The 23,802-nt window shown below is 34.6% G+C and overlaps 3 protein-coding genes across 3 annotated transcripts in view; 2 read left to right on the top strand and 1 right to left on the bottom strand.

Annotated features, from left to right (window-relative positions):
- The first annotated feature begins 13,279 nt into the window (after nt 1-13,279).
- Nucleotides 13,280-16,166, top strand: LOC108574050 (paraplegin-like). Its single transcript, XM_017936558.1, has 9 exons — nt 13,280-13,444; nt 13,502-13,756; nt 13,831-14,056; nt 14,137-14,442; nt 14,524-14,692; nt 14,779-15,131; nt 15,201-15,697; nt 15,779-15,904; nt 16,000-16,166. Exons 1-9 carry the CDS (start codon nt 13,280-13,282, stop codon nt 16,123-16,125), a joined length of 2,223 nt encoding a protein of 740 aa, XP_017792047.1. The 3' UTR covers nt 16,126-16,166.
- Nucleotides 16,167-16,964: 798 nt separating this feature from the next.
- Nucleotides 16,965-20,998, bottom strand: LOC108574051 (exonuclease mut-7 homolog). Its single transcript, XM_017936561.1, has 12 exons — nt 20,672-20,998; nt 20,460-20,600; nt 20,054-20,238; nt 19,752-19,990; nt 19,505-19,686; nt 19,242-19,433; nt 18,977-19,174; nt 18,748-18,897; nt 18,206-18,636; nt 17,710-18,132; nt 17,444-17,634; nt 16,965-17,365 (listed from the first exon to the last, which is right to left on the bottom strand). Exons 1-12 carry the CDS (start codon nt 20,811-20,813, stop codon nt 16,996-16,998), a joined length of 2,844 nt encoding a protein of 947 aa, XP_017792050.1. The 5' UTR covers nt 20,814-20,998; the 3' UTR covers nt 16,965-16,995.
- A 326-nt stretch (nt 20,999-21,324) lies between these two features.
- LOC108574042 (transcriptional protein SWT1-like) overlaps nt 21,325-23,802 on the top strand; it is a 4,104-nt gene continuing 1,626 nt past the window's right edge. Inside the window, 7 exon segments of the mRNA XM_017936545.1 lie at nt 21,325-21,542; nt 21,784-22,360; nt 22,463-22,648; nt 22,718-22,956; nt 23,046-23,282; nt 23,365-23,595; nt 23,670-23,801. Of these exon segments, the coding sequence (XP_017792034.1) occupies nt 21,411-21,542; nt 21,784-22,360; nt 22,463-22,648; nt 22,718-22,956; nt 23,046-23,282; nt 23,365-23,595; nt 23,670-23,801 (1,734 nt within the window). The 5' untranslated portion in view covers nt 21,325-21,410.

Here is a 23,802-nt window from a genome sequence, read left to right as displayed (position 1 = left end):
GCCGAGGCCTTCCTTTCGCACTGACACGATGCAGCTTGCATTCGGACGTCACGTCACCGTCCGTACGCCAGTCGTCGACCATTAATTCGTTTTCTTCGTCGCTTCCACGCTCTCTCGGCCTCGCATAGCTGCCGCTCCGCTGCCCTCGAACTCCCGTGTCCAACGTGTTACTCTCTTTCCTCGCTGAATATTCCTCCGTTAGTTTCAATATTTTCACCAAAAAAAAATTTATTTTGCTTATTTTTGAAAAAAATTGCTTTTCTCTTCGATTTGGAGCTCAGCGTGCAAACACTCTCGAATTCACGTGTCCAACGTGTTACTCTCTGCTCGCAGAATACTTCTTCTCCGTTTGAATATTTTTATGAAAATACGTATTTGCTTTTAATTTAGTAGAGCTCCGTCTTGAAATATTCTCGAATTTATTATAAATAACCGGAGTGTTTGGAACTTGGGCGCGTGACGGGGAAAATGAGAAAGAAGCGGCAAGAGAGATCTCGACACTTTCCCGACAAAAAGTTTCATTCGCCTTCGAAAGTTGAATATTTTCCATTCACTCTGAAAGGAAATGTCACATTCCAAAAATGGCGGGAGAGAACTTCACACGCCTCAGAGAAAAAATAAAAATCCCATTTGACTTTGAAAGTCAACTCTCAGTTTACTCCGAAAACAAATTTCATATTTCACAATTGACAGATTCACCAATCTCAACAAACACGCGATAGAAAAAAATAAAAATTGCACACTGTTCCACCCGAAAGTTCACCGTGAAAAACAATTTCGAAGTCTCGCGATTCCCACAAACTCAACGGCAGTAGAGATCTAAAAATCGCGGTAACGCGAACGTCCATCAACCCCCTAATAATTGACTCGATTCCCCGAATCCTCGGCGATTTAACAAAGAGAAAAGAAGTCAATTCGAACGTAATCGATCAAAGTAAGCACGTTGCACGGATTAAAGGCGGGGAGAGCCGCGATGAAGGATAACGCGCGGTGGCTAATCCGTGGAACATCGAACGGGAATCCCTCGGCTGTAAAATATCCCGTCCATTACCGCAACTTTGCGGCGGTGCTAACCGCTCATATACATATCAAGCCACGTCAGCCGAAACATACCGAAGTCGTAAAGCTCCCGGTGCACGCGGATGGACGGAAAAGAATCCTGGGTGCCTAATTCGAGATGTTTATCCAAGCGGTGGTTTCGGGCCCTCTTAATTCATACCCGCCGCTGTTGTTGCAGCTTAGCCAGCGCCAAATTTATTAAAATCGTTACCGACGCCCCCGTACCGCGGGGGAAGAGACGCGTTATTATTATTACGTCGTCGATTCTCGATAAGAACGGTGAAAACCATCTTCCCACTCTGTGCTTGCAACTCGATTCGACGAGAGATCGACCGGGAAAATTCGGTTCTTTCGTGGGAATTTGGGAATTTCGTGGAAAAATTTGTCATCTCCGTTTTTGGCTGTTGAATTTGCCGGTTGGTTGGTCAATCTTTGGTGAAAATTGTTAGGGTGCGTTGTTACTTGCTTCGGGGCAAGCTTCGGAGTAAATTTTCGAAAATGTTAATTTGAAGGATAAATTAAAGAAATATGAAGAATATATTTGTGAGATTTATAAGTACAACGAACTGTAAATAGAATTTTTGATTTTTGGGGACGTTCGTTTTATTTTCTGAGGAATCTCCATTTTTTGCTGTTAAATAGAGGTAATTCCTTAATTTTTGGAAAATTGTTGAGGTGCGTTTTTACTTGTTTGGGAAAGGAACCAGTCACTTTCGTGGGACAATTTAAAAAGGATTCATTCTTAATAAATTTAATAAAGACACATTAAAGAAACGCGAAGAATATATTTGTAACAAGCTGTAAATAATTCTGATATTTCGAGAGATAGCTTTAATTTTCTGAAAAGAACTTCATTTTTTGACATTAACTGGTAAACGCTAACAGCTGAGGAAATAATTAGTTATGTCTGCGAGAGGATAAATTTTTTGAAATATTACCAAATATTGCAGAAATATTATAAAGCTCTCCTAGATCTCCGTAAAAATTGTAACAAGCGATCGATCGAAGTGAAAGCTCGCGAAACGAGGAAAATGAAGGACCACCGTGACAGAGATTCGATTGAACGAACCGTATCCCTTTGGGAAGCGTGACAATGCGTAGAAAATGCAGGGCGAATCAGCGAACGATCGACCATTCCGGTGGTCCAGACGAAATCTTCGCGTGGAATGCGCGATCTTATTCCACTGAAAAGGATCGAAATCCTCGCTCGATCCCGTGCCATTATACTCGAACGTCAGCCTACGATTTTTCTCGGTGATTTCTTCATTCGTTCACAATGGAACTCGTGTCTTCATCCGATGGATCCAATATCGGGAAACCTGTGTGAAATCGTGTACATTCTTCTGTGTTGCAGTTCAATTTGGACTTCGTTTAGAATTCTTCACAATCTTCTACATTTTCTATAAATCTAGAAACCATAGAATTTTTTTTTAAATTGTGAAGAAATAAAAGGGAAAAAGTTTTTTACTCTGGAATAAGGGAAAATTGATCGTCTATTTTCTACCGAGTTCACTAGCATTTTGCGTCTATCATTTGTTGTGCAAATAAAAGAATCGCCTTTAGCCGTAAATAAGGGAAAATTCGATGATCTATTTTCTACTGAATCCAAGTTTAAAAATAAAAGAGGAACATTTTTTTACCCTTACACAAAGAATGATCTAACTGAAAAAATATAATTCAGCGCATCGTGTCTATGATTCGTCGTGCAAAGAAAACGCCGGAGAAAAGAATTTCCACGGGCATTCACGTAAATCTGGCACTTGTCGACAGGAAGAAATTCCTCGGCCGGATTAGCTCGATTCGATGCGGTGAACGCGACACGAATTTCATTCCCTTTTGTACTCGATCAAAGCCCGGTGACGTTGTTGTGTAAGCAGGTCATTGGGTCTCGATGAGCTCGAATCAGCGTGGATAATTCGACAGAATGGAGGCCACGAACCGGGTTACAAAAAACACCGTTATTGTAATTATTTCCTCGTCAAAAGGAATTCATAGATTCACTGACAATCTCGCTGTCAAGCTTATCCTTAACACTCGAATTGCTATTTAGATGATATTTGAACTAAGAAAAAAAAACACCCAAGTTGATCCTTCTTCTCCAGATTTGCAGTTTTTACTTTTAACTTCTTCAATTTGAAGTTAAACGGTAAAATGATCTTCGTTCAAGATGACTTTCGAGAGGATTTTCAGTACCAAACTTACGTTGAACTTAGTCCTAGTTTCAAACAAGAACAACCATAATTAGGGGAGAGTCGTGCAGTACCGGCCAAAGGTAGATCTCGTTTATACTGTTAGTTGACTGCACTATTGATGGAAAAACAAATGAATACTATAGCCCTGAGCAACGTATTAGACGCGCCTAAATAAAAGTTCTATTCTATTTTTAAACGATTTTTACCAACATTATTTATCACTTAGACCTCAAAATCTACCAACTAAGTAGCTGGCCGGTACTGTACGACAATTTTTCGTTCGCTGCAAATTACAACTTTTTTATTTCTACGAATTACTTATCTTTATGAGAAAATTTAAGGAAAACCATTTGTCCTCTTTTATCAAGCACCCTTTGTACTACAAATTACTTTTTTGAAATTTCATTTTTGCCAACATTAGCCCAAGTTATAGTACAAAAACTTAGAGTGGCCGGTACCGCACGACTCTCCCTTACTCCTTAACATCCAAGGTTTCCTATGCTTAACTTCGGTTATCTTAGACTTTTCTAAGTTAGATCGATCATTTCTCCTCTTCCAAAGTGTATTAATCTAAATTCCAAAGAAGAGCAGCCATAATCAGTTTCCAATGACCAAACTGAAGTGACGAAGTACGAAAAAGTGACGCGTCAGGTTGAAAAAGGAAGCACAGAAATCGGTGGATCGTTCGGAACGTAGAATTTCTTTTTCTACCCAGGCCGACAGGTGCAATCGCCTTCACCCGTGGATATTATTTCTGTCAACGTTGCCCGTGTTTATCCGCATACATATTTGACGAACTCCTCTCGTGCAGGTCCAACGTCTAGGTCGGCGGTAGCCGTGTTACCTGAAGAAGCAATCTCTGTCGCATGAAATAACATTTAGGCCGGTCTGCCTGGACCACTGCATCCATCTCTCTCTCCTCGTGTCTCTTCTCAGGTATATACCTGCACACCGTGTTACGCTAACTTCTGTGCAAGTGTTCCGAGCTCAGGATGATTGTGTACACGGTTGTTGCAAAGTTTCTAATTCGAGTCTTTACCCTTGATCAGAATTTCGTTGAGATATATTTCCTCTATCCCTTGCTTTATATAAATCTTTGTACTTGAATTTAGTAAATATTTGCTTAAATAATTTACCGAACACTTTGATTAAATTTTAACACTTTTGATGGAATTTTAAGAATACGTTTAATTTACACTCCCTATTGTAAATATTAAAAATCTATTTTGCAAATATTTTTTTATAATTTAATTAATATTGCGATGTTTAAAGAGTCTACAGTAAATGTATTGAGATAAAAGGAAATTATCGAGTCTGGAATTTTGTGATAGAAGGAGTCTATATCTCTGGTTACCTAAAAAAATTCTTCTGAACATCCTCAGTACCTCTGGTTATCTAAAAAAATTCTTCTGAACATCCTCAGTATCTCTGGTTACCAAAAAAAATTCTTCTGAACATCCTCAGTATCTCTGGTTATCCAAAAAAATTCTTGTGAATATCCTCAGTATCTCTGGTTATCCAAAACAATTCTTCAGAACATCCTCAGTATCTCTGGTTATCCAAAATATTCTTCTGAACATCCTCAGTATCTCTGGTTACCTAAAAAAATTCTTCTGAACATCCTCAGTATCTCTGATTATCCAAAAAATTCTTCTGGACATCCCTAGTATCTCTGGTTATCCAAAAAAATTCTTCAGAACATCCTCAGTATCTCTGATTATCCAAAAAATTCTTCAGAACATCCTCAGTATCTCTGGTTATCCAAAAAAATTCTTCCGAACACACTTAGTATCTCTGGTTATCCAAAAAAATTCTTCTGAACATCCTCAATGTCTGTGATTGTCTAAAAAAAATCTACCAAACATCCTGGGTATCTCTGGTTACGCAAAATAAAAAAAAATTTCAAACCTTCCAATAACAAATCCGCAAAGTCCCCAAACTTCAGTCAGCTTATTTAACATTAAACTGTTAACAATTTATCACTGTACATACACTCAGTACAATAGAAATATTTAACGAACCTCTCGGGGGGAATAGAGGCGGCAAAGTGGGTGGTAGGGATGGGCAAACGATACGAGAGTGTGAAAAATAATTTCCTGCCGCTGATATGTGGCGGATCGGACGAGGAGAAAAGTCCTGGCCGGGGGATATGAAAATATTATTCGAGGGTTACCTAGGGTAGCTCCGCATTCTCGCGTCATATAGAAGCCATGCTGAAGCTAAAGTGGATGGTTATTGCCCTCAACCTGACCATCGCGCCAACCATGGTACTCGTCTACCTCATGGTTGTACACGAATTTCGTATTTACCACGGGTTTAATTTCACCAGCTAAGCCAGACAGCGAGAATGAAAATTGATCGTTCTGTCTGGATGGGATCTTCTTCGTTCGGTGACTTTCAAAGGGACCAAGTTGAATTTTTATCGGTGAAACGATAGACCATCTACATCATTTTTTCAAACACTCGTTAGATTTCATATTTCAGTTTTATATTTTGTACTTCCCGCCGTAAGTTTGTCTAATTGCGTTAAATTTCTGATCGGACTTAGACGGATTTTTATGCATTTGTAGGAAATTTAAAGGTACAACATTATTATTAACATGAAAAAATTTATAAAATATCCAAATATCTGGTAGGTGAAATAATTTTCTACCGAAATTCTACCTTTTTGTCACTATATTCTCGAAAATATAAGTTTGCACAAAAATCCGCAGCCTAGTGATTTGTAAAAACACTCAAATGTTTGTTTTTTGTGCGTTTTGGTTCAATTAACCCCACAGTGTACGTTGGTAAACGCTTGGACATTTTTTGGAAATATTTATATGCTCATTTTAAAGAGAAAATTTACAATATCTGTGTCATCGAACATTATCGCTCTAAGTTCGTTTAACCAAAATCGATCTGGTTTTATTCAATTAACACTAGAACTACCCGCGGTGGTCAAAACGACCCATTAGCAACTTTCGAAAAAGTGTGATCGTTCGATACAGGGTAAGTATTGTAGTCTATAACTTTTATATATCGATATGAATCTAATTTTCCAATCACGTTTCACTTCCACTGAAAATTCACTTTTGGAAAATCGCTAATCGACGGTCATTTTGGGTAGTTCTAGTGTTAATTGTAATACAAAGGGAAAATTCTATGTTGAAAAAGAAAAATAAAATTGGTCCATCACTGTGAAGTTTAACACTAACAGAAAAAATTTCCCATCGAACAGTTTCAGGATCACAGACGAATCCGGGGTCGAAGAGAGAAGCGCGCTCGGTCTCACAGGGAAGCGGTTGCACTCGCACACATGCGCGCACAAGTACAGGCAGCAAGTACTTACAATTAGTACGGGGAACGCAGCCCCAAGCCGTGAGAGACTCGGTCGATATGTGGTCACAATGAAGGGTGTGGCGTTCGAGGACCAAAAGCTCTCTCCTGTCTGCTTTATCCTACCATTGGCTGTTGCCAGGTGTCGAGAATGGCGGACCTTTCTCGCGTCGGCCCTCCGGGCTGCTTTTAACAGCACTTCAGACTGAACGCGCGAGCCGCCACGAAAGATTTTGCGTTAATTGCGACACGAAGAGGCGGAGGTGGGGATGGCAACTTTCTGATTTACGATCGAGAACGCGAGATCATCGTGGATATACTCGCGTCTCTTCTTCTTCTTCTTCGATCTTTCGACACCTGAGAGAAGCTCCATTTTCATTCATTAATCCTTTTCGCTGCGGCAAATTTTAGCAGAACGCGCGTGACAGATTCAGGTGTTTCACAACGGCTGAAAAATTTTCTTTTCATTTTAACATTTGTCTTTCATTGAGTTCACGTGGAAGAGCGCAGAGGAGAAGATTAAGGCTTGAATTAATATGGAAGTGCGCCAAAAGGCTCGATAATGCGAACAAATTTTCAAAATAGCAGCGAAGTGGTTAATCCTCGATATTCTCGTTCGTATTTTAGTTGCAATACTGTGCTAAATTTGCTTTAGTTCGTCGTAATATCGTAATGTACAGGGTGAACCATCTTTATTATTCTCGTTGTTGGTGGACCGATGGAAATTTTGATCTTTGTCATCGATCAGACATGGTTTTTGAAGATTTTCAGAGATGATCGCATTGGATTTTTTTGTTCGTTTTTTTTTTTGTTTTTAAATTCAAGGAGTTTAATAGAAATTTTTTTGTTCAACAACGTGTGTTGAAGTTACTTAAATTATATGATGGCCACATTATATGATTCACCTTGTATATTATGATATTACTAATACGAAAACTTAACCACGTGATAAGAAAAAGATTGACCACTGATAACGAAAATAATAAAGATAGTCACGTTAGGCGGTTCACCCTGTACATAGTGGAGTTTAATGGTATAACAATACAACAATGTTACCTAAGTTCTTGACTTCTCTAAATTCGTCTGAAATGATCAGCAAGATTCTAACGATAAATTAGATTTTTCAGACAAACTATAAATCTGGTGGAAAGACCGAGGGACGACGATTCAGCCAGAAAATGACGTATTCGTGGTTCTTAGCAGGCGCCACTTTAATGGAGACACGTGTCGCGGGTATTTTAGATCGTCGGTGTACACCACAGTGTGCCCGCGATGATGAAGAGAACGACGACGTTCGAGGAAGATTGATGAGGTGTGTTTACCACTAACTAATTCCCGTCTGCTGCCGGTTCACGTCTAGCTAACTAACTTTTGCTCGCGGCGAAACGAGGCCCCTGCAAAACTTGCGCCGACAAATTGTTCGAATTCCATCAGCGGATGATTAGGGCCTCGCGTATCGAGAATATCACCAGCTATGTACGTCAGTCATAATTAATAATCAATTTGAATTTAACAGAGATCTTTAGACAAATTGATTTTATCGACAGAAATATTTCAATATTTTTATTCCCTTATTACAGAATTCTTCTTTACCATCTGTCTCTTCTCTCATATTCAATAAATAGTTCCACTTGAAAATCTTTTCGTCGTTTGCTTTTTCTTTTTCCTCGAAATTCACGTCTTTCTCGTTTCCTCCCATGACATCAACACACGACGTTCCATTCGAAGAATTTCCCCATCGCCTCAGAAGTTCCCTCGTCGATGACGTCTCACTGAAGCTTCCGGTCGCGTCAGACACGTTGTACACGCGTCGATTCACGACGATACCGCAAAACGCGAACTTCGATCAACGAGAAGGTTAGGTAACACGTTGCTGCGCTGTTGCTTGCTTGCTGCTGCTCCTCCTCGAGATGAAAATCTTCAACGTTGTATCGCCGGAGGTGGTTAACGAAGCATCACCCTGGATTAGGCTTGCGTCAAGCCACAAAACCAGCCTCTTCTCGGGGTTCGGCGTACGATGAAGAAACGGGAGGTTATTCCTGGTTGAACAAACACTGGAATGGGTCGCGTGCGCCTCCCACATATTTATAGATTTTATCTCTCTTTGACTTCGCCGAGGCGAGTAGGCGTTCGTGTACTCGCGTGCAGCGCCGAGGAAAGGCTGGGGAGAGGAGGAGGAATTCGGGGAGGGGAAACAGGGGAGAGAACGCTGCGAAAACCGGGAGAAAATCCGAGGAATGCCCGGTGGAAAGAAGGAAAACATCGAACGAAAGAAGGGAAAGGAGTCGAGAGAGTTTGCGCACGCGAACCAGAAAGACAGAAGAAGAACGGTTCGCACCGTTTGGCTCTTCAAAGTTTCTACTATATTTCAGGCTGGACTATTCGACGAAAATTCGTTTCCGCCTTAACGAAATCCAGTTTGGTTCGAGAAAAATTGTATCCGGGAAAAAATGTAGGTTTTGAGAGTCAGGAGGATTCGAACGTGCGATTAGATTATTCACAAGAACAGCGTTATTACTGATCGGGCGCTTTAACCACCATAACCAACGTTGCCTTCTCCCTTTCTTCTGTTTTCGTGCGGTTTTTCTCTTGTTCTTCTAAATCTACTACGATAAAAATTTCTCAGAATTATCGTCGATAGACCATCGATCGAGCTTATTCGATTTCACCAGCGGAAAAAGTCGAAACGGTTCTCGTTATTTATTCAACGCTCTTTTTCCAGTAATTGTCGCCCGTCTACGCACAATAAGAGGACAAACACGCACGAAGGACTGGGTGAGGCGAGGGAAACAGTTGTCACTGGCTTGGTGAATGGGGGGATTTTTCCCCAGCCGCAGAAACGAGAGGAGCACCGCTGAATCGGCCGATTGTTCGATCGTTTTCGCACTGTTATTTTTATAATTCACCGTATCCTCGATCCTTGCTGCGGTGGCTCTCGTGCCGGAGCGTGGTGTTGTTTTTATTGGCCGCGTTTAGGGAACGGGATAGCGGAGGACAGCGAGTGGGAAAGGGACGAGAAAAAGGCGGCTAACGCTGAAGAAAGGTGGGAACAGGGGGAAGGGGAGAACCAGTAGAAACGGGGTGTTGTTTCATCCCTCCTGGCAGCTCCATCTATTATATCCAGGAGCACCTACGTTCTAGTGCCTAAACCGAGCTAGGATAGGAGGAAAGACACAATTCTTCGGAGACAGAGAGGAACAGGGAGAATAGGGACGAACAGGGGAGAAAGAGAGAGAGAAAGAGAGAGAGAGAGAAACGCGAAGACGCGCGACTACCGTAGTTGACAATGCCACAGTCATCCAATGTTATTTCAGTACGAATTCCCTCTCCCTTCTTCCCCACGCGCCCCTCTTATTTCTCTCTGCTTTCTCCGTCTCCTGTTTTCCCTCGCTTTTTCCAGTCACCCCTTTCATTCTGCTGTTCTCGTTTCCCACCTTCTGCTCTTCCTTTTCCCCTATTCACTATTTCCAACGAGGTTTCCGTTCTATGTACGTATAGATGCATTGAGATTGACCCATTCTCTGCTAGCTACATGGAAAACATTCTTAACCTTCTTGTTGCAATTATTACTTTGTCGGATTTTGCCACAGGCTGTGGGTCTATTGTTATCGGTGGCGACATCCTGTGGCTCATCGATCGTATTGTGAAATCGATAAATGTTAAAGATTACGTCATTCGAATTTATTGTACTAATAATGGTGATGATAGGTGGTGGAGTGAAATTTTCGGGTATTATGAGAATGTTCGATATAGGTTATGGAAACGTGTATGTACTACTCGCTGATGTACGATTTTTCAGAACAATCGCTGCCTGGTCGGTAGTACAGTTACCTTGACCATTCTTTGGAAAACTATGAACTCGCGATCCCGAAAATTAGGCGTCACTCTTCCGGATTGGAAGTAGGCTTCTTTGTGCTTGAAATATACCCCGAGATCCTGAACGAGTGGCATCTGTAATAACAACGTCCGTTCTTGCGGCTCTCCCTCTACGTGCGCTGCTATGTGAACGCTACGTGAGATGAATTTCTGGAAGTCCGATCGACTGTGATTAACTACGTACATACGAGATCGTTAATCGTAAAGGAGGATCACTAGCGACGATAACTTCGGGAAAAAAATTATTTGGCCGAAATGAAGGTGATTTGTTGAAATTGAAGGGGACAGAAAAGAATGTTTAAGCAAGAAATATTTTGATATCTGAATAAAGTATTTAAAACAATATCTAATTCTTTTAGTACCCTTGGATACGAAATGCATGAATGAATTGGATGTAGCATAGAGCGGGGGAAGCTTGAATGAACCGAATTGTACACTGGCTACGAACCGTAACATTGTTTGGTTATTATAGCAAACCTAGCACAACACGGTTTGTTATTTAACAAATCAATTGATTTTGTCGCCACCTCACCGAGTTATGGTATACGATACCTACTCTGTCCTTTACTCTCTCATCCATTTTATCTATTTCAGCCATTCTCATTACATTTCAAGGCTCGTATAAAAAATAGCAGGCTGTTTAGAACTTAAATAGTGTAAGAAAATAAATTGTTCAATTCGGTTTATTTATTCGTGGCAGAAACATTAACTGTATTACCGACCTGCACCTTATTGTCCTTAATCACGTGTTCCAGAAGACATCCGTAACAATGAGGAAATTGAGATCCAGGTAATCTTTGGAAACGTGTCTTAAAACACTTACCATTGGCAAGATCTTTTTACTTAAGCCTGGTTTCCATATGTTCGTTAACAAAATAAAAATAAAAATTAAAGTTAAAAATCATTGTGAATTTTTTGATGAATGTCAGACATGAAATGCGAAGCCGGCGATTGATGGTGTCTTCACGTATCTTTCGTGTACTATGTACTGCAGTATGTAGGAAGAGAAAGAGATGGAGAGGGGAGGTATCTGTCGCCACCTTCTTAAAGCCAACGAAAATATTGTTTTACGTAAATATGCGTCCGCGATGAACCACTTTTATCTTCTCCTTTTCACACCTTTTAAGCGATAGAATTCTAATTGTCATCACTTTGTCATCAAGAATTTCGGTGAAACTGATCACAGGTATTTAGACATTTCGTAACATACATATGGTAACTTAATAAATTAATTAAATTTCTATAGTGGCAAAACATACAGTTTCTTTTTTTAAATTCTGTAATAATATTGTGCGTACAACTAATAATTACATTGCGATTAGTGGTAGCAACGTAAATCGTGTTACTGAAATTGTACAGTTAAATGTGAAAAAAGATTAAAGTAACCGTAGATCATAATTTTTGTTTAAATAAAGAGAGAGATATAGTTACATTGAGATAATATGTTCATATTTATTTCTTAATCGTATCTTTGCAACGAAATCTACAAATAATTACGATATTATTAAAATTATCGGAGTGTTCGCGGTATCATGGGGTCATATACTTCAAAAAGTATGAACGAATAAACGAAGAAGTGATCCATTAGGTAGGAAGCCCCAGCTGACACACCCTGACGCTATCAAAACACGCCTTAAAACTTATATTCCTGCGTAACGGCGTGGTAGTGGTGGAAAAACTGCGTACGTGAGATAAAATAACAGAGTGTAGTTAACAGGCTTGGGTAAAAATATTCAACCAGCTTCCACCATCCTCCTTTCCATACGCTCTTTCTTTCTTTCTCTTTCATTCCCTTTCTATTTTTCTCCTCTCACAGCTTACTCTTTTATATTCCGTGATTACGATAAATTTTTCTACATATCGCCTATTTCCTATGTGAGTTAATACATCACGATTGATTTTACCAAATACTTTCAAGAATATTATAATTTTTCAAACAATCAAATGATGAATATCTGTTAATGTACATATACACTTCTATAATGTGCAATGTTCAAATTTTGAATAAACCTAGAACGTATTTAAATTAATAAATTAAATAAATTATACGTAAGAACTAATCCTCTGCACAAGGTCTTTTATTACATGGAATAAAAATTGATGTTATATCTGTTTCGAAAAATTGTTTAGCGAATTAAGTAGTATAATTGATGCAAGCGCAATGCAACGAGCTTTTATGAAACAATTCAAGAATTAAAATATTTTATATGAACATTACCAATCGTTGATAAATTATCGACTTGATTATACAAATTTTTTGGGAGATGTCGCCACTATTTATTTCTTTTTTCTATTAAAAATATCGATATTTAATTTTTTTGACAAAAATTGCATAATTTTTATTTTAATTACTTATTGTTTTATTGTTGTTTAAATTCTTTGTTAATTATCAGTTACTTGATGTACATACGAAATTACGCCGTTATCAGAATTGTAATTTTGAAGTTGTACTAGCGGTCTTTTCTAATTATTATATGCATAGCATTTCCTATTAAATAGTACCAATTCTTTCTTATTGGTTAGAATATTTTTATATTACTGCGTCATTGTAATTACATTTAAATAAACCAAGTTTATTAATAAAATTAACCAATAAAATCCAAACAAAATGTACAAACCTTCTTTGTATATCTTTCTTTCTGATTGATAAGGTATTTTGTGATGTTATTAGTTAAATGATTTTAAACAGTAAGAATAAATGATAATTAAGCGCTGTTTGTTATATTAAATATTTGGCTCTTTGTCAATATTTGTACTATATAAATCACTCAACAATGAATTTTTAGCCGCAACTGTTATTGGTGTTAGTGTGATTTCGAATTGCATGGTTAACCATGCAACATTTTATATGTTCGAAACGACATCATGTCATTTTAGGCAAACTTATTACATCTTTATTTAAGTATAATTCAAGAAAACATGGAATATTTAACACTATGTCCACACATATTAACTTTAATAATAGTGGGAGTAGGTTATGTTTTCCATTATTACAAGGAGTAAGTATTTATTTTTACACTGATTTTATAGAATAATTATGTGAATACTTATTTTAGTTTTACGTAAAAAGACATAAGGAATTAAATGGAATACAACCCTTATTTTCAAGAAATGAGATTTTTAGAATTCATTACTTTCCAAAGTTGTGTAATACAAGAAGTTTTAGTTCAACTTCTACCACCTACCAAGAATCTTCTAATAGATCTAATAAGGATGGTAAAAGACCTAAAGTGTTAGAAATGTTGGTTCTAAAAGCAGTTATATCTATGTTTTTCATTTTCGCACTAATTCAGACGGCTAACTTATATGCGGCGACGGTAAGTTTTTATAGGTAAATAATTGTTACTGTATAGAATTTATTTGCAGAATTTTAATGAATTTATAGCAAATTAGCGTCGTAACTTGGGATCAATTTGTAAATGAAATACTTTTAAAAGGACAAGTTAAATCAATTGTGATTAGTGAACGGATGATAAAAGTGAATTTGAAATCAGGTGCTACGTTTAAAGACAGGTGGCTAAATCCATACATTCATATTTCCAACTCTCCTGATTTTATGGAAATTGAGAAAAAAATCAGGGCAATAGAAAAAGATATGGGTATTCGAATGGGTATGAATATCAAATGTCTTTCTATATCACACTATAAGTTAATTTTACTTTTATACTGATGCTTAGTAAATAATTTTTAGAGGATGGAGTACGCATTGATTATATTAAGATGGACAGGAATATCCTTGCTACCAACCTTTTTTACTTAACGACAATAGCTATTATAGCTTATATGTATTTCCGCAACCCAAAGAATAGAAATGTGTTTAATGCTTTTGGTGACATAAGCAAAGCAAAATTTACATTAGTAAATCCCTTTTCTGGTAAAGGTGTTCGTTTTAAAGATGTGGCTGGATTGCAGGAAGCCAAAGTAGAAGTTATGGAATTTGTTGATTATCTCAAAAACCCTGAACGATACAAGAAGCTTGGAGCTAAGGTACCCAAAGGTATTTAAAAATTTTCAATTTCATATTTTTCAAAGCATCTTTTGGAATGTTTTAACTATAATTTGTTCTAATTACTTCCAGGAGCTTTACTCTTGGGTCCACCAGGATGTGGTAAAACACTTCTAGCTAAAGCTGTTGCAACTGAGTCAAATGTCCCATTTTTATCAATGAATGGATCTGAATTCATTGAAGTAGTAGGTGGATTAGGTGCTGCACGTGTGAGGAATTTATTTGCAGAAGCTAGGAAAAGGTTTCACCATTTTCTTATATTGTGCAAAGAAGATAATATTGTCATAAGCACACTTTAATTTATTCTTATATTATCTATTTTTGTAGAGCTCCTAGCATCATTTATATAGATGAAATTGATGCAATAGGGAAAAAACGATCAGAATCATTTGCTCAAACTGCTAATAGCGAATCTGATCGAACATTAAATCAACTTTTAGTAGAAATGGACGGAATGACAACGGCACAAGATATTATTATTTTAGCTTCAACAAACAGGCCAGACGTTCTAGACAAAGCTTTACTAAGACGTGGTAGATTTGACAGACATATTGTGATCGATCTTCCAACCTTAGAAGAGAGAATACAAATTTTTGAATATCATCTTCACTCATTGGCATTGGAAGGTAAACCAATGCAATATGCTACCTATTTAGCCCATCTAACTCCAGGTTTCAGTGGTATGTATACATTCATCATTAATGCAATTTCCATTTTTCATATTTTTATTTTAAACGATATTGTTACAGGTGCAGAAATAGCAAATGTCTGTAACGAGGCTGCATTACACGCAGCAAGTGAAGCAAAGGTTAAAGTCTATAACGATGATCTTATGTATTCAATTGATAAAGTATTAGGTGGCACAGTAAAAAAATCTAGTACATTAACACCATCTGAAAAGAAGGTCGTTGTTTACCATGAAGCAGGTCACGCATTAGCAGCATGGTTATTGGAACATGTAAATCCTTTAATTAAAGTAACAGTGGTACCAAGAACAAACAAACGTTTAGGTTTTGCTCAGTATTCCGATACAAATCTAAAACTACAAAGTTCCGAACATCTTTTTGAACGTATGTGTGTGCTGTTAGGTGGCAGAGTTGCCGAAAATATAATTTTTAACAAAATTTCAAGTAGAGCACAAACTGATTTAAAAAAGGTAACGGAAATAGCGTATCATCAAGTTCAACAATTTGGAATGAGTCCTAGTATAGGTTTAATTTCTTTCGACAAAGAATTAACAAGCACGGTAAGGTGACATATGCATTTGTAGCTTATTGCAATGATAATATATTCTTGATTTACGTTTCTAATTGAATTTATCAACTAGAAAACCAAAAAACCGTATAGCAAGAAATTGGCAGGTTTAATGGATGCAGAGGTACGAAGAATAATCACAGAAGCATATAAAAGAACAGAAAAGTTATTGTTAGATAACAAAGATAAATTAATAACAGTATGTACAATACAAACAAAATATTAGATACCTAAAAAATGGAAAATATTAGATACCGAATATCTGTATAATATTTTCTTTACTTAAATTTATAGTTGGCCGAAACACTTTTGAAACAAGAAACATTGACATATAAAGATATAGAAGCATTAATTGGACCTCCGCCATTTGGAAAAAAGGATCTTACAAAACTAGAGGAATTCAATGCAAACTTGGAATAAATAAATACTGATAACACGTATGATACTTTAAATAAAGATTTGTACTGTACTAATTGATAATAGAAGAAGTGATTTTAACATATGCTTTATTACATCAATTTTGGTAATACAATCTTTTGTTGAAAACTATGTAATGATTACTTTTATAAAGAACAGAACCATCGATAAACTACGATTTACCAATAAATACTTTTGGAAGATCAGAGAGAATTGGAACATAAAATTGCAAAAACAGTTATTTTAGTTTACTATAAAAGATTATTTTTTCAATACTTAAAATCTTTACTGCTGTAAATAGGAGAAATTTTGTCATATACATATTTATTTCCATATGTAATATGTTTAATGTATCAATAGAATGAATTTTATCAGAAACAAAAGGTAATATTTTTATTTAAATATGCTTAAAAAATGTAACAAAAATGTATATACGTGAATAGATATTTAAACAAGAATACTTTTGTTGTATTTTCACTGTTCACAATATGATGCTTTTCATAAATAATGAAAATGAGTATAAAGTATACCTTATATAATATACAACAAATTTTCGACGCTGTATTAAAACTTATGTGCTCGGTTTATTGATAAAATACTAATTTTTCAAAACAGAATATAAGTATTAATTAATAACAGTAAAAATGAAAAAACAGACAACTTTTTGTAAGATTATACATCTTTACGGGTATTAGAAAATGTCTTAAACTTGATATAGTAATGTAAACATAATATGTTTGTTATTAACGCCGTACATTATAGGAACAGTTGTCATTGACTCAAAGTTAAATAAATAAAAACACTTTTGATTTGTGCTTTCATAGTCTTTGAGTACTGCTTTGACACTATATCACATGTAATCGTAATAAAAGCTCACACATGAATAATAAGATCTTTGATAACACCATTGAGTGTACGTTCTAAATGTGTTCCATTCCAATATATCTTTCCACATTGTTCACAAACATAAAAAAGTTGTACATTTTTTAGTACGTTTACCGGTACTTTATCAATTTGTACTCTTGCATGGTATTTAGTTGAACATGTATCAATATTCACAAAATTCGTGCTTAGTACCCATGTACGATCTTCAAATTGCACATCATTATTTACAAAATTACAATGTTGCAAATGATTATCGTTCGAATTTGATACTGTTACTCCTGAACGATGTATACTACTGATGAGGTTCAACGTGTTTGAAGGTATTCGATAATTATCTTTACGTATTAGTTTAAGGTAGCTACAAAATTATACGAATATAATTAACATTATTTTCATATTAAATAACAATTTCAAAAAGAAAGAATTTCTAACAAACCTCTGTATCAGTTTGTCCATTAATACTTTTGGAACTTTTGTAAATTCGTCACTGTTACAAGCTTGGCATCGACTAAAAATATCTCTTTGTGTAATTACAATTCCGAAGTGATTTATCACTTCTCGTAATTGATCTTCAGCGGTATCAGCTGAAACTAGATAACAGTTCCCTGGTTGTAGGTATTGAAAAAACTGTATAACATAATTAGATATTAGTAACGTAATTGTTCATCATACTATTTACATGAATTAAGGTCATATACTTACTCTTAAATATCCTTTGTTACGAGTTAAAAGTACCCTATTTTCATGCATTGCTAATTTAACAGATCTTTCTCCACCTTGATCTAATGCAATATGAATACAATCACAACCATATATTCGTAATTTGCTGGTTAGTCCACCTAACATTGCATCACAAACGACGCGCCAATTATGTGCTGGCGTGTATTTCTGTTTAATCATTTGTTGACTGGTTTCTTGAGTTCTACTTTTATAATTGCTGTTTTTTACATGTTTCAACGTATTTTCGTAAAGTGGTTCATTTGAATATGTTGGTCTTATTGATTGTTGCAATTTATTAAAATATTGTCCATTTTCATGCTGCGGTTTTTGAAATCTTGGCGGTAATTTTCTTGTGTAATTATGTTGCTTAGTGGGATTCAAATCTTTATTTTTAATTGCACATGGCTGTAATAAAATGTTTACAAAATTATCTAAATAGTATGTAAACAGGTTATGTATTAATCATACAAACGCTTACCTTTTCTACAGGTTTTTTAATATTTTTTTTGGGTGAATGATGCGGGATATGTTGGATTTCAAAACAAATATCGTGAAATGGTATATCCAAGTGTTCACATTGAGCTTCTAAAGCTACATATACTTCCAGCAAACAATACGCGTCTAAAGCACCTGCATATGTTATTTGACTTTCTCTTAGCGGTCTTTGCTCCCAATTAGAAAACTGATCAGATTTATTTAGTTTTTGCCCAAGGCAAAGCTCTACAAGCTTACTCAAATTTTTCTTGGTTAATTGATCATCACTTTCATGTGGAAATATAAACTGATAATCATCCACCAATTTCTGCCATAAATGTGTTATATCTAAATACCCTTGCCCACATGTTTTTATTTCTGATAGTGCAGGTATACTACCGCGGATGACCGTTATATCTTGAGCTATTCCAAATCCTGTATTGTACGTGTTTAAAAATGTATATAGATTACATTCTGAATTAATTTAATTCTTATGTCATTTAAATGTATATTATACAGCATGATTTTTGTTTAAGCTATATTTACCGAGTTTTAAAATATTTTTGTTTTCAAATAGAGTTAAGACCAACTCAGTCCATAATTCTGATAATTCGTTTCCTATTGTAGTAACATCTAAGATGTATACATTAGTTTTTGTAGCTATTTGTATTAAAGCTAATTCTGTCTGTTTTGTACCTGATAATTAATATCAATTTCTTGATTATTTTTGATTACAGTACAGTGAAAAAGATTACTTATAAACTTAAAATATTACCAAAACATGGTTTCCATTCTGAATCAATACCAACAATCGAAACTCCTTTTAAACCAGTATCAAGAAATTCTTCAAAACTACGAAGATTATCTACTACTTTAATGGAATCTTTTGATAATCTGAATTCATGATAATTCATGGAATCATCACTGCCTTCCCTATCATACATCTTGCTAGTTGAAGCACCTTCATTTACCCCTGTATAATGAAATTTTACAAAATAACTAATGTAATTAAGAAAATGATACAAAAGAACAATTATTACCTTCATTTTCATTTTGTTCTTCTTCATATGAAAGTGACCATGGCCACTGTTTTTTAGGTATATTAAATTTTTTAGCCCAATATAAACCTTCACTTGCATCTTTGGCATTAATTAACATTCTTATAATACCAAATTGTAATGCTTCACAATCTCCCACTGCATCTTGTACCATTTCTCTCCAACTAGCAGTACCTTGGTTTAAAAATGATTAATATTTTGTTTGTACTATTTTATGATTTAAACTATTTAAAAACTGGACATACTTAAACTACAATCCACATAACGTTTATGTATAAGGAATTGTAAAGCACCTTCACATCGTTTTTTATTTAAATTTGGACAACATTGTGGTGGAAGATTATATAATTTGACTAAGCGTGCTATTAATTTAATCATTGGTCGTGTTTGTGATGTTGGTATTTTTATATCTGGTATATTATTTTTTCTATAATATATTAAGAATATTATTATGCTTAATACTTTTTTGTTTACTAAATTGTTGAAACTTACAGAATTATTTTATTCAGTAGGTTGGACATAATAGTATCAGGTCCAATTAAATTATCTAAATATGTGACTAAAGTTTTTTGCATTTGTGGACATACTGATAAAAATTCAGTTACAACAGTTAATTTATTCTGCAGAATAAGTGGTAACATTAATGTTTCTGGATCTGGAAAGTAATCTTGTAATTCCAATATAACTGCATACTGTGCTGCTTCTTTGTATTTTTTTTCTTCAATCATTTTCTGTAAAAAAAACATGTCATAATTTGAAATATAAGTATTGCAATGCTTATTGCAAAGTTATACCGTAATTATAGATAGAAATTCTTCTTTGTCCTCTATGAAATCATATGTAACTGCAACCATTTTAATAAATTTCATGTTGTTTTGTTTAATGATTAATCGAAATGCTGCTATTTTTAAATCTACAACTAGAAAATGTTTGTATATCTCCTTCCGTACTTCCATCCATTTTGCAAACTCTTCTATGACTGTAATTCATAAAAACATATTAATACAATTAATAATCTCATAGAATCTTTATAAAGATTTTGATAATAATATAAGAATTGTAAATTTAAGAAATGTCAACAATATATTTTATCTGAATTAAATTTAATACATTTTCACATAGCAATAAATATAATTTAATTATGTTATATCCTATAACTATTAAGATTAATATATTTCATATAAATTTAAAAGAATGAACCTGTGAAAGCCAATGATGAGTTTGCTTTCATATGCTGAAAATCTCCAGTGTTTAGAAGTAATTGTAATGTGCTTAAATATGGATTAGGTAGACTCTCAAAATAATCTGTCAATGTTTTGCTTATGCCATCACACTTTTTCCCTGCAGAAATATGATATATGATTAACCAAAAATTTCAATTTTGTTATTATCATAATATAACTTGTACTTACATAATTGCCATATATGCTTCAAGGATTTTAGCCATTCTTTTGTGGCATCATCTATAGTTGAGAAAAATAATAAACTATCGTCGACATTGACAGAAAATTGTTCTGTTAATGAATTATCAACGTCTTGGGGTTCGTTTGACATTGTTTGCACTGAATATACTAACAGTATATGGTTGATGAATCACGTAGTAAAAGTAAAATACTTTATGGTATTTTTACAAAGTTGTACGTTTAGCAAACACTTAAATTAGTATGGTTCATCAAGCTTTTGTTCGAACATCTACAAATCGTCTGTGATCGCGGATACTTTACATAATGGTAGAAGAAAAACTTATTTGGCGAGACAGCTTGTCATAAAGGGGAAAGACACATTTCTAAGATTTTCAATAGTTATATAGGTGAAGCAAAATGATAACGTTAAAATTCCCTACGCGGTTAAATTTCTTATTTAAAAATGAGAGTATACATGGAATGAGTAAATATAACTACTTTTTTAGTTTGTCTGGAAAATAAATTTTTAATATTTCACAATTGAATAAAATCAGTTAAATAGACAATTTCTATGTCTATTCTAAAACTCATCATTTTAGAACACACGATTAACTTCATATTTTGTTTATGATCAATCGCTACTTGTGTCGTCAAACTTTCTGAGAAATGTAATGATACGTAGTAAAAACTTTGTATTTCTTAAAACCATATTGACTTTGTTTGGAATTAAAGTTTGTTTGTTTGAATCATGATGAAGCATAAGTTGCCAAAGAATTGGATTGTTTTAAATTCGAAAACACATCCCGATAGGGTATATTATTTTAATATCAAAACAAAACAATCTTCTTGGGAGGAACCTACGACGGATGGCACAGAACAAGTATTTACAAATTTTTTAATTACCAATATCAATAATAATATAACATTTTATTCATTTATTTTGCTGGTGCATTTTAAATTTTGTGCTGCTTAACCTAAATAGAATATTTTCATTATTTATTTCGACATATTTTTAAGTAATGCTTGTCATTAATCATTTTGCTATAACTACTAGTCTCGTAATAATTCATATACTGAACATAAAATAATACCAAAACAATTTTATTGTTTACATTATGAAGAAGTCAGGAGGATCTTCCAGAAGATATAAGAAGTCAATACAAGCAGACAAAGATAATGAAGTTCAACCTACCACTCCTGAACATAATGTATCTGAAAAAGAGATTGGAGCAAGGAGGAAGTCTGTTGGCAGAAAATCTCTTCGACAGACAAAAGAGAAAGTTAATGAGGAAAAAGAAACACCACAAATGAAAGCTATTCGTGAAAAAATATTAAAGAAGAAGGAAAAGAATAGTCCTAAAACTGAGAGTCCTAAATTATCTAAGGATGTTAATAAATCATCACATTCAAAGTCTGATAAGACTAATTCATTGGCACAGAAATCTGATGTCGCTACAAGTTCGAAAATTATTTGTACACCACAGATGCAAGTACTTTTAGAAAAAATGGAAGTAAAAAATTCAAAAAATTCTAAAATGAAAAAAGTGGAGGAGAACAAAGATGGGAAACAAGAAGAACAAATTAATTCACGATTAAGAAAGAAAAGTACAAGTAATAAAAAAGATATTTCAGAGATTTCACCTTCTATAGAAAGCAGAAACAAGAAGGAAGAACAAAACCAAAAAAGTCCAAAAGTTGGTCAGTAGATTGAAGAAATTTTATTTCATTTTTTTATCCTTTTTTACTTGCACTGCTAAAAAGTACAAATAAAATATTAGTTTAAATTGTTTTATATTACAGCTGTGACAGAAAGGAGTTTAACAGGTAAAAGGAAGAATGAAGAATCCGATTCACTGCAAGGTGTGTCAATGAAACGAGGCCGAAAGTCTTTGAAGAAAAATATAGGAAAGAAGCGCATGGAAAAATTAAGGGAAAGTCTAACATTAATAAGTGACAATGATGAAAGTCTAAGTCAGAATACTCCTGGTAAATATAATAATATATCTTCTTATGAAATCTGTTTTTAGTATTTAATTTTCTAAATAATTATAATAGGAAAGTTACCTTGCATTCATAAAAATGCAGAAGTTAGATTGATACGTTTGAAAGAGAGACTTTTAAAGGATAAGGTATCTACTAATAAAAATTCATATACTGATAAACGTGAAGAGACATCAAAATCACGTGAAGAATCATTAACAACAATAGATGATTTGGTAAAACGGTCTACTGACGATTCTTTTTATGAAGAAATGGATTGGGAACCATTGGAAGATGAAAAAATTACATTTGAAGTAATATATAATATATGAACAAGGATTATGTGAATTATGTAAAATTGTGAACATTCTGAGATAATATAAAGTATACTTATATCATTTAGGTCCAAACTGTTAGAACGCAACTTTGTACAGAAAATAGTACGAGTATACCACGCAATGTACCTAGTACTGCTTTGAAGTATCCCTTGTTATCGGAGCAACACGAAAAAAAACAATTGTATATTGTTGTCGATACAAACGTATTTTTGTCAAACATTGAAGCTATTGAGTTAGCAAGAGAATCTTCTTTTAAAACGTACGATCAACCAATAATTGTAGTACCGTGGACTGTTATACGTGTAAGTAATTTATCTTTTTTTTTTTTTTTACTTATTTTGTTACTTAGTAGAATCTCTTAATTTAATAAATGTTTTATCATAGGAACTTGATTATATTAAAGGTGATCACGGTAAAACAAAACCAGTGACGTTATGTGTTAAAGCCAGAAAAGCTGTAAATTACATTAATAAGCTTTTTTCTTCTAAACAATCTCGTATAATTGGTCAGACACCGGAAGATGTTGCAAAAAATAAAGAAAAATTTTCCATTGACTGTCCGGATGATGAAATTCTACAGACTTGTTTACAGATTCGTGACTTAGAAAAGTCTGTGGTAAGCCATTTATTGCATGATGTACTTTAGCAAATAAGTCCAAGTTTAATTTCAGAATTTTCTTTTCAATTCAGGTCTTATTATCATATGATGTTAATCTTTGTAATAAAGCAATGATTTATGACATTGCGACACTTGGAAGAAATGATCCTCTTGAAAAAATTGATTATCTTAATGCCACTAATTATCTAAATGAAACACTTTCTA

The sequence above is a fragment of the Habropoda laboriosa genome, unplaced genomic scaffold, assembly GCF_001263275.1.
Source record: "Habropoda laboriosa isolate 0110345459 unplaced genomic scaffold, ASM126327v1 scaffold145, whole genome shotgun sequence".
Classification (NCBI taxonomy): domain Eukaryota; kingdom Metazoa; phylum Arthropoda; class Insecta; order Hymenoptera; family Apidae; genus Habropoda; species Habropoda laboriosa.
This window is presented reverse-complemented; position numbering and strand designations above follow the sequence as displayed.